Below are 13,780 nucleotides of genomic sequence, written 5' to 3'. Positions count from 1 at the left end.
TGTCCCAGGTTAGGGGGAGGGTTGGGATCCCGCTAACATGTTTAACCCCGCCACATTATTTATGTATGTGCCTGTCCCAAGTTAGGAGCCTGTTATTCAGTGGTTGTCGTTTGTTTATGTGTTACATATCTGTTTTTCGTTCATTGTCTTTTTTTTGTAATTTTTTCCATAAATAAGGCCGTTAGTTTTCTCGTTTGAATTGTTTTACATTGTCTTATCGGGGCTTTTTATAGCTGACTATGCGGTATGGGCTTTGCTCATCAAAGGCCGTACGGTGTCCTATAGTTGTTTATGTTTGTGTCATTTTGGTTTTTTGTGGATAGTTGTCTCATTGGCAATCATACCACATCTTCTTTTTTTAGATTTAATTGAAAAAAAACCTATGTTGGATAAAAACGGCTATTTCTATACGTGTGCATATAAAACAAATTTCGTTCTAAAGAAGCCTAAATACAACACAAACACCATTTTGACAAAACGCATTTGATAAACAGGTCAAAGAACGGGTGTTCTTTGACCCTGACCCTGCCGACTGCCATTGGTGATTGTCAAACTAATTGATCACAAGATTTAAAAAAATGGATCTTTTATATTATTAACATATTGTTTGTGTTGTATTTTTAATTGGCCTACAAACACTATATTCTGAAGAAGAAGATATTTTCTTTCCAATTATGGGCCCCAATTGGTATAAAACTTTACAACATCAATAATTGTCATAATACAATACAAACAATGATATAAACAAAAGATTAATGAGAAATATTTAGGTTTTTAAAGAATATAATATGATGAATAGTGAAAAGATTTGTGTTATTTTTTCTTCTGTTTTTTTTGCTATAAAGATTTACTAAGAAATTTTAGCCTGTCTCTATCCTATAAAACATATGTTTTCCAATATCTATTCCATCAAGAGAAACATTGATTTTGATTATTATTATGGTCAATGATAACAAAGACAGTTCAATTCAATTCAATCATCTTCTGACATCAGACTCGGACTTCTCTTGACCTGAATTTTAATGTGCGTATTGTTATGCGTTTTACAATGTACCTTTCTACATTGGCTAGAGGTATAAAGGGAGGGTTGAGATCTCACACACATGTTTAACCCGCCGCATTTTTGCGCCTGTCAAAAGTCAGGAGCCTCTGGCCTTTGTTAGTCTTGTATTTTTTTAATTTTAGTTTCTTGTGTACAATTTAGATATTAGTATGGCGTTCATTATCACTGAACTAGTATATATTTGTTTAGTGGTCAGCTGAAGGACGCCTCCGGGTGCGGGAATTTCTCGCTACATTGAAAACCTGTTGGTGACTTTCTGCTGTTGTTGTGTTTTTCTATGGTCGGGTTGTTGTCTGTTTGACACATTCCCCATTTCCATTCTCAATTTTAATATTCTATTTACGTCTCACCTTATGTATAAAATTACACAGTACATTTATAAAAGATACATTTTGTATACATAAGCCAATCTGTACAGATTTAAGAGAGACGATATTCAACTAAATCTATATGTATATGTACATAATAAAGGATAAACCTGAATGGTAAAATTATACAACAAAAATGTTTAATTATTATTTACAATATAAAATTTCTCAGCGTCTTTTAAGAATAAAATTGGCACATAGTCTTATAATATCTTGATTCGAAAATAAAAATACCATTTTCCGATAATCTGTAAAGCTATTAAAATGTTCATCAATTTTAAGATACTCAGTAAAAAGAACTTGTCTAAGATCATTTTAAATAGGACAATGCAAAATAACATGATATTCATCTTCGACAGTATTAAAACAATTGAAACAACATCTCTCTTCCAGCGGCAAATGTTCATTCCTCCCAGTTTCCAGTCTAATAGGATCCACCCAATATCTACATTTTGCAAAGGCGCTTCTTTCACAAAAATGCATTAACAGTTTGCAGTAGTTTTCAACAACATTATCCTGATTAAAATATTATAGGTTCTCAATTTATAACGCCCATTTCTCCGTCTTGAAGAGGATGAACTAACAGTACTTTTCCATTCTTTAATATAATTATCAAACATTCTTGACATGACTGTATCAATAATCATATGTTTATTAATGTTAGTGTTTGTATTATTAAAGTTAACCATTTCAAGTTCCGTGAAATGTTTTTTCAGACATCATACAAAACTATGTTATTATGATTTTTATTTTTATTTGCCAGGTCGTCAGAGAAGCAAATCAATGGGTTTTGTGAAGCCCTCCTTCGACAAGGTAAGTTATTAGTACAAACGAATATATATTATGTTTCCTACTAAAATATATTTTACAATAAATAATACTTAATATCTACTGACAAATTTTCGTCTTGAATATAATACCTCAGTGTACAATTTGCCACTGGACATCAAGCAAACAACAATCATTTGACCAGTGTCTAAATGTCAATAATACAATATATTTTTTTATGTACAACGCGATAAGAAAGCCCATAGATTTTATTTTTTATTTAAGTCCGGTCAATTATATTCATATTAATGTTTGGCTGTAATCAAAGGACATCATTATTTTTTTTCGTCACAACTAATAAATATTTGAAAGCGAAAAACTATCGATGGACAAACGAATATATTTATTCTGATGGTGGTACAACAACACACATCGATCTGATTGATTGATTGTTGATGTTGTAATGTGACTTTTAAGGTGGTACCTAACACTACAGGGAGATAACTCTGTAATATCAGCTAAACGTTTTAATTGTGTTGCTTTGTGAAGGCAATATGAAGCTTCACAATGATCAAAATTGGTGTTTGTCAAACTGCTACATATAACCAGTGTAATTTTTCTGACAAAACGGTTGGTTAAAAATTTTTGAAATTTGCATATTTTTATTAATTTACTTTGACAGAATTTTATGAAAATTAAACGAGCCAAATTAATTTTAGTGAAAGTGTACGGTACCACCTTAAGCGCAACTTTTGGGCTATTTCGAGGTAGCCAGTTTATATTGCATGAGAAAGTCCGAGAGCCCGATGCAAAAAAAACGATCTTTGATCTTCGATAGGATAACAGAAAATTATAGTCAATTAAGAATGGAGTCGAATGCACCCGAACGGGTGGGGTTCGAACACATCGCACTGTAATCAAACAATACACTTTAAATGGTATTGTTAAAACCATTGTTATTGTGGTAGTAAATCAATGATCGGAGTAAAGCTATAATAGATACACAAACCACAAGGTTGTTTTATTACAAGGTTTTTCTTTTAATTGACAATCTCATATTGCTAGACAAACCTTATACTTAGAACTGATCCTTTTCTACATTTTACTGAATGAATCTTCGATTTTAATTCTTATAACATTTCAGGGAAGAATTCTGTTTTTCACCTTGATATTTTTTTTAATGAAAACGAATTTGATAGGGACTATAGAATACTTGATTGATTTTTGGTGCTAAACAACGCATGTATACCCTTACCTTTGTCTTGAAAAAAAACCAGAGGCCCACGAGAGAACCACCAAACTTTGGCAAGAAAACTGTCGAGCGCACCTGCCACGAGTGTTGACGGGCTACTGAACGTTAGAGATACACTATTAATACCATTAATGTACTAAGGTCCGACAAAATATTAGAATGTATGGCTACTTTAGTGATACTTCTTAGTTATCTCTCCGATGCATTGACTAACATAACTTGCGATATACCATTTTACTAAATAATGAGCATTTGACCATGAAATTTTAGCCTTCTATCCACAATTACGTGATATTAAAGACGTTCCCGTGAAGCTGCGAGACCTCAGTACAATAGTCTGGTTCTCTCCCTTAAAACGTTTCGGGGGTCAGAGCCAAACAGATAAAGGACAGGGAACTAGTCTATGTGCAATGCTCATTTTTCCTTCGGTCCACAATGACGTGACATCAAAGACGAACCCTACAAATCTTAGAAACCTCCGGTAAAAATTATCAATACCACTATTTTGATTTTTAGTCTTGGACGTTTCCATATGGTCTTGGTGCCAAAAGAGAGAATTCCTAAAGCTAGACAGCATGCACTCTAACTATTTTAGCCAACGTTTCTCAGAACAATCCCCACATTCCGGTCGATTCATTTTCTTTCGGACTAGGCATGAACTATTTGCCACAGGACGTTTTGCAAACAAAATCAAAATCTATCATTCTTTTTCATGTCGTAATTTTATTTAAAACTAAATTGACAGACATGATAAAGAATCATATATTGATCAGACCTATATATTTTAACGTTTATCAATATTCAATGTATAAGAATGTCTTTATAACTTTGCAGAAAGAAGTAGAGAAGCAAAACAGAATAAAAAAGAAAAACAAGCACGTGAGAGTAAAGGTACGTATTTCACTCAAGTCAAATCCATTCGGCATTGTTAGTTCGGCACCTCTAGAAAAAGTAAAACTAGCACCTGGTTGACTCCTAACCTAAACAAAAGGGTCAAATCGACACCTAAAACGGGAACCCAATATTAATTTTACCGATTAATTTTCTTTCCTTTTAGTTGAAAAACAGGTTTTGGTTTTATTGTCGAGCCTTCGACTTTAGTCGAAAAAGCGAGACAAAGCGATCCTACATTCCGTCGTCGTCGGCGTCGTCGTCGGCGGCGTCCACAAATATTCACTCTGTGGTTAAAGTTTTTGAAATTTTAATAACTTTCTTAAACTAAACTGGATTTCTACCAAACTTGGACAGATGCTTGTTTATGATCATAAGATAGTATCCAGAAGTAAATTTTGTAAAAATAAAATTCCATTTTTTCCATATTTTACTTGTAAATGGACTTAGTTTTTCTGCCGGGAAACATTACATTCACTCTGTGGTTAAAGTTTTTAAAAGTTTAATAACTTTCTTAAACTAAACTGGATTTCTACCAAACTTGGACAGAAGCTTGTTTATGATCATAAGATAGTATCCAGAAGTAAATTTTGTAAAAATACAATTCCATTTTTTCCATATTTTACTTGTAAATGGACTTAGATTTTCTGCGGGGAAACATTACATTCATTCTGTGGTTAAAGTTTTTAAAATTTTAATAACTTTCTTAAACTATCCTGGGTTTGTACCAAAATTGGACAGAAGCTTATTTATGATCAGAAGATAGTATCCAGAAGTAAATTTTGTAAAAAAATAAATCCATTTATCCCATATTTTACTTTTAAATGGACTTAGTTTTTCTGCAGGGAAACATTACATTCACTCTGTGGTTAAAGTTTTTAAAATTTTAATAACTTTCTTAAACTATCCTGGGTTTGTACCAAAATTGGACAGAAGCTTATTTATCATCATAGGATAGTATCCAGAAGTAAATTTTGTAAAAAAAAATCCACTTTCTCGGTATTTTACGCTTAAATGGACTTAGATTTTCTTCCAGTTAACATTACATACCTGTAAAGTCTGCAGTTAAAGTTTATAAAGCATTTATTAGAATAATAAACTATGCTGGATTTTACCAAACTTGGACAGAAGCTTCTTACAATCAAAAGATTGTATCAAAAGGAATATTTTTATTGATTTTTTTCCTCATTTTTGTTGAGCCTGCAATTTACAGCAAAAGTAGGCGAGACACTGGGTTCCGCGGAACCCTTACAAATTTTTAATACATACTAGACGCAAATGGAGCAACACACAAATTAGTCTTGGAAAAACAACTGACACAGTGATACAACCAACGTTAAAAAAACTTGTAAAGAAAAATAAAGATTAAGTCTTCAACAGGAATCTCACCAAAAAAAAAAAGATAAACTAAACCTCTTTGGAAAGGTAAGAAGTGTCAGGTTTCTACAGATATAGGATTGAATGATGCACACGGAAAACGTATCGTTTTAAAAAATGCAGATGTGGTATAATCGCCAATGGGATAACTATCATCAAGATAAAATTGAGAATGGAAATGAGACAAAATGAACTGGATGTATGCAATAATAGGAAAACAAACGGCCTTCAAAAATGTGAAAAACACATACCTTAATTATCAGCTGTTATAAAAGGTTATCTGTTGTTATTTTCTGCCTACGAAAGTATAATAAGAGAAGGTCATACTATCACTGAACTAGTATATATGTGTTTAGGGGCCAGCTGAAGGACGCCTCCGGGTGCTGGAATTTCTCGCTACACTGAAGACCTGTTCGTGACCCTCTGCTGTTGTTTTTTCTATGGTCAGGTTGCTGTCTCTTTTACACATTCCCCATTTCCATTTTCCATTTTATGATCATATGAACTGATTTTATTGTTTTTAACAATATTTTTACTCAACCTATGTTATTTTAGTGTTACATTGATGGACCCTATGGGACAGCAACTAGAGAAATTTTCCAAACAGAGCATGCAATACTAGTTGGAGCAGGAATAGGAGTAACCCCAATGGCGTCCATTCTTCAAAGTATAATGTACAGATATAAAGAATCAAAACGTACCTGTCCTAAATGTTCACATTCCTGGTTCGGATCAATGGCCCATACCGCAATGAAAACAAGAAAGGTAAGTACCAGTTTTTCTAAGTGTGCACGTTCCTGACTTCGATTAATAACTCATATTGCAATGTAAACCAGGAAGGTAAGTACCAGTCCTAAGTGTGCACGTTCCGGCTTTCCAAAAACAGTTCATTTCACAATGAAAACAAGGGAGGTAAATTCCAGAAAAAAAGCGCATACCTCGATGAAATCGGTAAGGACACCATCACCGAAACTCAAAGACTGTGGCAAACACAGAAGGGAGTTTTTAGTTATTTCCATCAGCAGAACATTAGTTTATGAAAACAGGTTGTAGAAAAAAGAAAAGTATTTCTTCAGAGTTATTGATTGTCACTGCACAATTTAATATTGAGTTCTCATTTAAAATTTAGACTCTATGCATTTAGTTATTGGTTTGATATATCAACACGAGATGAGGTTCAGGCATGAATGTTACAAAAGACGAGAATTTTAGCAACACGGAGTTTTCCACCGTAAGCCATAGCCGGCCTGAAAGTATAATACTACATGTAAATCTAACATTGACGTATGCTATCAAATGCCCCTAAATAACATTTCAAACTAGAAACAAACGATATGATGAATTATAAAAAAAAAGAAAGCTCGTTTACCGACGTTCATATAAAAAATTATATGTTTTAAATCAAGAATGTTCAAATAAATCTTAAGTTTAAGAATTCCGGAATTAAAAAAAGTTTGATTTTTTTTTTAATAATTGCAGGTTGATTTTGTGTGGATAAACAGAGATCAGAAATCATTCGAATGGTTCGTAAGTCTTCTAACAAACCTAGAAATCGAACAGTCCCTTGATAACGAAGAAGAAGATGATAGTAAAATTATAGACATGCATATGTTTATGACCGCAGCACAGAAAAAGACAGACATGAAAGGCATAGGATTACAAATAGCATTAGATCTCATGCATGAGAAATCAAACAAGGATTTAATAACGGGGTTAAAAACTAAAACACAGCCAGGACGACCTGACTGGAATAAGGTTAGTACAAACTTTACAAGTTATGAAAAATTAGCTTGCTACAGGGTAAGTTAAACGAAATTTAGGGTACAAATATTTATAAATTTGATATTGAAATTTGGGGTAAAAATTAACTCTTTTTCGATTATGTTGTTGGGCATGGAAACATTATTTTCCGACAATTTACCGATTATTACATTGGTTTTACATATTGTATTTACTCTTTTTTGACTGAATACTAAATTTGCTTGCCTCCGAATATAAAATCGTCAGAAAATCAAAAATTCTATAGTATAACGTCTGTTATTATAAAACATTATGTTTAGTTGTCTCATCATAATATAGTATTTGGGGTCATCCTTTTAGACAACCAATATTGGTAGAATTAAAAAAAAACGAAAATAACGCACTCAGTGGGAATTTCAAAACGAATGGCCTTAAAAAACGCATTGACACTTAAAAAAGAAAACACTTACAAAATATGTATGTCCTGTCGTAGGCAACGAGGGCATTATGTGATACCCTTGACCTTTCGGCTTTCGACATTCCGTCTTTCTGTCAGTCCGTCAATTTTAACCAGGGAAATCGAAGTTCATACAATTTTGTCTTTTATTTGTTTTTCTTTAAATATTTTATTATATGCTAGATAGCGATAACTAATTTAGAATTATTGTATTTCAGCTGTTCAAATCATTTGAAGGAGAGAATAAAGGAAAAATAAAGGTTTTCTTTTGCGGTGCACCACAGTTAGGCAAGATCATAAAAGAAGCTGCAGAAAGATTTTCATTTGCGTTTTCTAAAGAAAACTTTTAACATCGAAACATTTGGATATTTATTTTATCATTTTCAGTGAATCAAATGTTGTTAAGCATTTATATTGAGTATTAGTAGATTCTCTAAAGGGAACAGACATAATACGTTAGACTTTTAAAATAGTTTATCGGTGTGAACAATTTGAAGTTCCAGCACTGTATAAACACCGTTTATCGCCATATGCATGCATACCAATACCGGTGAAAAACACATCTCCCTGGTTGTTTCAAGTATCGAAAAAAACAAAGTCATCCGTAATGAGCCAGGGAGGAAAACGAATATTTTGAATATTTTAAAAAATTCAAATCTTTTGATCTAATTTGTTTATTCAAAAACTAAAGTGATAAAAGGCTCTTAATCGAATTAATGGTCGAAACGTTCACAATAGTTTTAACATGTCTACTTTTAAATTGGTGTTCCCAATATATATATATATATATATATAGTTTAAACAGGGCCATGCCTAGCTTAAATTAGATTTCGATGTCAGAAAAAGTTGTGTAATTTCAGAATTTATCCGGATTGTTATGCATAGGATTATGGTATATTTGTCCTATGGACACATATTATTTTGTACGTTACAGCATGTTTTTATTTTGTTATTTCTTTTAAGTTTTTATAGTGCAGAAATCAACAAGTTATGTATCTCTAATTTGTAAAGTTTGCTACATTTGTAATAAAAACAAAACCGATAACGTGTTGGCTTATCTTGTTTCTGTTTGTTTTATTCACGCATCGTTGTCAGTATAATGGCATTTGATTGTTAGAGGTTAAGCTAATTATAAAACCAGGTTCAATTTATTTTTTTCTCATAAGAAAATGCCTGAACCAAGTCAGGAATATGATAATTGTTATGTATTAACATGTTGATGTGTTTGTGATTTTGATTTTGTCATTTAATTAGGGACTTTCCTTTTTAAATTTTCCTCGGAGTTCAGTATTTTTATGAATGTACTTTTTTTCAGATCAACAATTTGGTAATTTCGAACTGGCAATTAAAACGTTTTGCTTATCCTTCCGGAGCACTGCATATCAATCACAGTTTTGGGGTTTAGGATTCCTGTTGCTCCGTCCGTCCGTCATGCTTCAGGTTAAAGTTTTTGTCCGAAGTAGTTTTTGATGAAGTTGAAGTCCAATCAATTTGACACTTAGTACACATGTTCCTCATGATATGATCTTTCTAATTAGAGTTTTAACTCCCAAGTTCACAGTCCACTGAACACAGAAAATGATAATGCGTTTGGGTATCCTTTCACTATAGGCACATTCGTGTTTGCCATTGCGATGTCAGGGCTTTTTCAACTTATCTGTTTAAATGTCCCTATTGTTTCTTTCTCTTTTCTTTTATAAACATAATTAGAAGCCCGGACGTGCAGAGATACGGATTTGCTTTTAACAACAGAGGTCAATTCACCAAAACTTTAAATAAATCACAAGGTTTATATCCATGTTGTATCTCATTGATAACCCAACCTCAAATGAATCATTATTTGTCTACCCATGTTGTATCTCACTGATAACCAAACCTCAAACGAATCACAAGGTTTATACCCATGATCTATCTCATTCATAACCCAAACTCACTTGAAACACAAGGTTTATACCCATGATCTATCTCATTCATAACCCAAACTCATTTAAAACACAAGGTTTATGTTCATGATCTATCTCATTCATAACACAACTTCAAATGAAACACAAGGTTTACATGTATACCCATGATCTATCTCATTCATAACCCAAACTCATTTGAAACACAAGGTTTATGCTCATGATCTATCTCATTCATAACACAACTTCAAATGAAACACAAGGTTTACATGTATACCCATGATCTATCTCATTCATAACCCAAACTCATTTGAAACACAAGGTTTATGTTCATGATCTATCTCATTCATAACACAACTTCAAATGAAACACAAGGTTTACATGTATACCCATGATCTATCTCATTCATAACCCAAACTCATTTGAAACACAAGGTTTATGCTCATGATCTATCTCATTCATAACACAACTTCAAATGAAACACAAGGTTTTCATGTATACCCATTATCTATCTCATTCATAACCCAAACTCATTTGAAACACAAGGTTTATGCTCATGATCTATCTCATTCATAACCCAAACTCATTTGAAACACAAGGTTTATGCTCATGATCTATCTCATTCATAACACAACTTCAAATGAAACACAAGGTTTACATGTATACCCATGATCTATCTCATTCATAACCCAAACTCACTTGAAACAGAAGGTTTATGTTCATGATCTATCTCATTCTTATCACAACTTCAAATGAAACACAAGGTTTACATGTATACCCATGATCTATCTCATTAATAACCCAAATTCAAATGAAACACAAGGTTTACATGTATACCCATGATCTATCTCATTCATAACCCAAACTCACTTGAAACACAAGGTTTATGTTCATGATCTATCTCATTCTTATCACAATTTCAAATGAAACACAAGGTTTACATGTATACCCATGATCTATCTCATTAATAACCCAAATTCAAATGAATCATTATTTGTCTACCCATGTTGTATCTCACTGATAACCAAACCTCAAACGAATCACAAGGTTTATACCCATGATCTTTCTCATTCATAACCCAAACTCACTTGAATCATTATTTGTCTACCCATGTTGTATCTCACTGATAACCAAACCTCAAACGAATCACAAGGTTTATACCCATGATCTATCTCATTAATAACCCAAACTCAAATGAATCATTATTTGTCTACCCATGTTGTATCTCACTGATAACCAAACCTCAAACGAATCACAAGGTTTATACCCATGATCTATCTCATTCATAACCCAAACTCACTTGAAACACAAGGTTTATGCTCATGATCTATCTCATTCATAACACAACTTCAAATGAAACACAAGGTTTACATGTATACCCATGATCTATCTCATTCATAACCCAAACTCACTTGAAACACAAGGTTTATGTTCATGATCTATCTCATTCTTATCACAATTTCAAATGAAACACAAGGTTTACATGTATACCCATGATCTATCTCATTAATAACCCAAATTCAAATGAATCATTATTTGTCTACCCATGTTGTATCTCACTGATAACCAAACCTCAAACGAATCACAAGGTTTATACCCATGATCTTTCTCATTCATAACCCAAACTCACTTGAATCATTATTTGTCTACCCATGTTGTATCTCACTGATAACCAAACCTCAAACGAATCACAAGGTTTATACCCATGATCTATCTCATTAATAACCCAAACTCAAATGAATCATTATTTGTCTACCCATGTTGTATCTCACTGATAACCAAACCTCAAACGAATCACAAGGTTTATACCCATGATCTATCTCATTCATAACCCAAACTCACTTGAAACACAAGGTTTATGCTCATGATCTATCTCATTGATAACACAACTTCAAATGAAACACAAGGTTTTCATGTATACCCATGATCTATCTCATTCATAACCCAAACTCAATTGAAACACAAGCTTTATGCTCATGATTTATCATTATCTCATTGATAATACAACCTCAAATGAATTACCAATATTTGAATAATACCTTTTACATATGTTCAGTTTGTGTCAATAGTTATTAGAATAACCATTTCACAAATGATATCGGATATGTTCCTTACGTCGTAACTACAATCCCCTTCCCTTTCATGAATTTGACCTACCGAATTAGACTATTTACCGGATGTGTAATCACATAAGCAACACGACGAGTGCCGCATGTGGAGCATGTGGAGCAGGATCTGCTTACCCTTCCGGAGCACCTGAGATCACCCCTAGTTTTTGGTGGGGTTCGTGTTGTTTATTCTGTAGTTTTATATGTTGTGTCATGTGTACTATTGTTATTCTGTTTGTCTTTTTCATTTTTAGCCATGGCGTTGTGAGTTTGTTTTAGATTTATGAGTTTGACTGTCCCTTTGGTGTCTTTCGTCCCTCTTTTATCAGGAGTGAAATGTGTCGATACAATAATAACTTGAATAAAGCTTTAATAGAGTATCATGTGTTGCTGTCTAAATGACGTTCTACCAATATATCCATTTATATATGATAAACAGATACTATTCCAATGCTTCTGTCTAATAGACGTTTTACCAATATATCCATTTATATATGATAAACAGATACTATTCCAATGTTGCTGTCTAATTGACGTTTTACCAATATATCCATTTATATATGATAAACAGATACTATTCCAATGCTGCTGTCTAAATGACGTTTTACCAATATATTCATTTAAATATGATAAACAGATACTATTCCAATGCTGTTGTCTAATTGACGTTTTACCAATATATTCATTTATATATGATAAACAGATACTATTTCAATGTTGCTGTCTATAATTGACGTTTTACCAATATCTCCATTTATATATGATAAACAGATACTATTCCAATGTTGCTGTCTAATTGACGTTTTACCAATATATCCATTTATATATGATAAACAGATACTATTCCAATGTTGCTGTCTAATTGACGTTTTACCAATATATCCATTTATATATGATAAACAGATACTATTCCAATGCTACTGTCTAAATGACGTTTTACCAATATATTCATTTAAATATGATAAACAGATACTATTCCAATGCTGCTGTCTAATTGATGTTTTACCAATATATTCATTTATATATGATAAACAGATACTATTCCAATGCTGCTGTGTAAATGACGTTTTACCAATATATTCATTTGAATATGATAAACAGATACTATTCCAATGCTGCTGCAGACTCAGTATATCCATTGGTTTTCATAGCATGATGTTGTGTTTCATCTCCAACAATAACTCTCTGTAATCTCGAATTATAATCTTTAGTTAATTACAGCCAATTCAGTCGTGTGCAGTCTATGTTTAGATTGTTCAGTAGTTAATATCTACTCGTCTCAAAACAACAGCATAATTATGGCTGGAAAAGTAAACGAACAGCTGGCAGGGAAAATATCGAATTATCACTGCATTTAAAAAGGGAAATGTATTACTTTTTCCAGGTTTAGAATGTTCGGTTGATTGATTTTCAAATCAAAATGTTTAAAGACAAAAAACGTACTTCCTAGAGATTTTGCTGGCATTGTTATATTGTGTGGCTTCTGTTTCTTATATTTTTAGCGAATCAGTTTTACGTTATCAGTTTTAACAATTTATGTCATACTTTTGTTTTTTAATGAGTATTACAAAACGCCAAAATTATTGCTGATTTCTTTGTTTCGATAGCCATTTCATATAAATAAAAATTGAACTTTCACTATAAAAAGCATTTGATAGTTCATAAAAAATAATTAAGAAATAAAAAATGGTAAAGTTTATTTCAGTAAGTATATATTTTACACATTATGCCTTTCCTTAAAAAGCTTATATGCTACACCAGTGAACAAATTTCAAAAACTATAATTGTATGTGAACTTTTCCATTCTCAATTTTATTTTGTAAATTAAAATTTGGAGTCTTTCATAAAATGGTTC

General features: G+C 32.4%; 1 protein-coding gene across 2 annotated transcripts in view; it reads left to right on the top strand.

The window, feature by feature from the left end:
• The window catches only part of LOC134718793 (NADPH oxidase 5-like), a 55,116-nt gene extending 46,143 nt beyond the window's left edge, over positions 1–8,973 (top strand). For both annotated transcript variants that reach the window (XM_063581522.1, XM_063581521.1), the window contains 5 exons: positions 2,195–2,244; positions 4,286–4,342; positions 6,275–6,484; positions 7,199–7,474; positions 8,135–8,973. In XM_063581522.1, the coding sequence (XP_063437592.1) occupies positions 2,195–2,244; positions 4,286–4,342; positions 6,275–6,484; positions 7,199–7,474; positions 8,135–8,266 (725 nt within the window). In that variant the 3' untranslated portion in view covers positions 8,267–8,973. The remainder of the gene's footprint in view (positions 1–2,194; positions 2,245–4,285; positions 4,343–6,274; positions 6,485–7,198; positions 7,475–8,134) is intronic.
• Positions 8,974–13,780: the final 4,807 nt, after the last annotated feature.

The sequence above is a fragment of the Mytilus trossulus genome, chromosome 5, assembly GCF_036588685.1.
Source record: "Mytilus trossulus isolate FHL-02 chromosome 5, PNRI_Mtr1.1.1.hap1, whole genome shotgun sequence".
NCBI classification, from domain to species: Eukaryota; Metazoa; Mollusca; class Bivalvia; order Mytilida; family Mytilidae; genus Mytilus; species Mytilus trossulus.
This window is presented reverse-complemented; position numbering and strand designations above follow the sequence as displayed.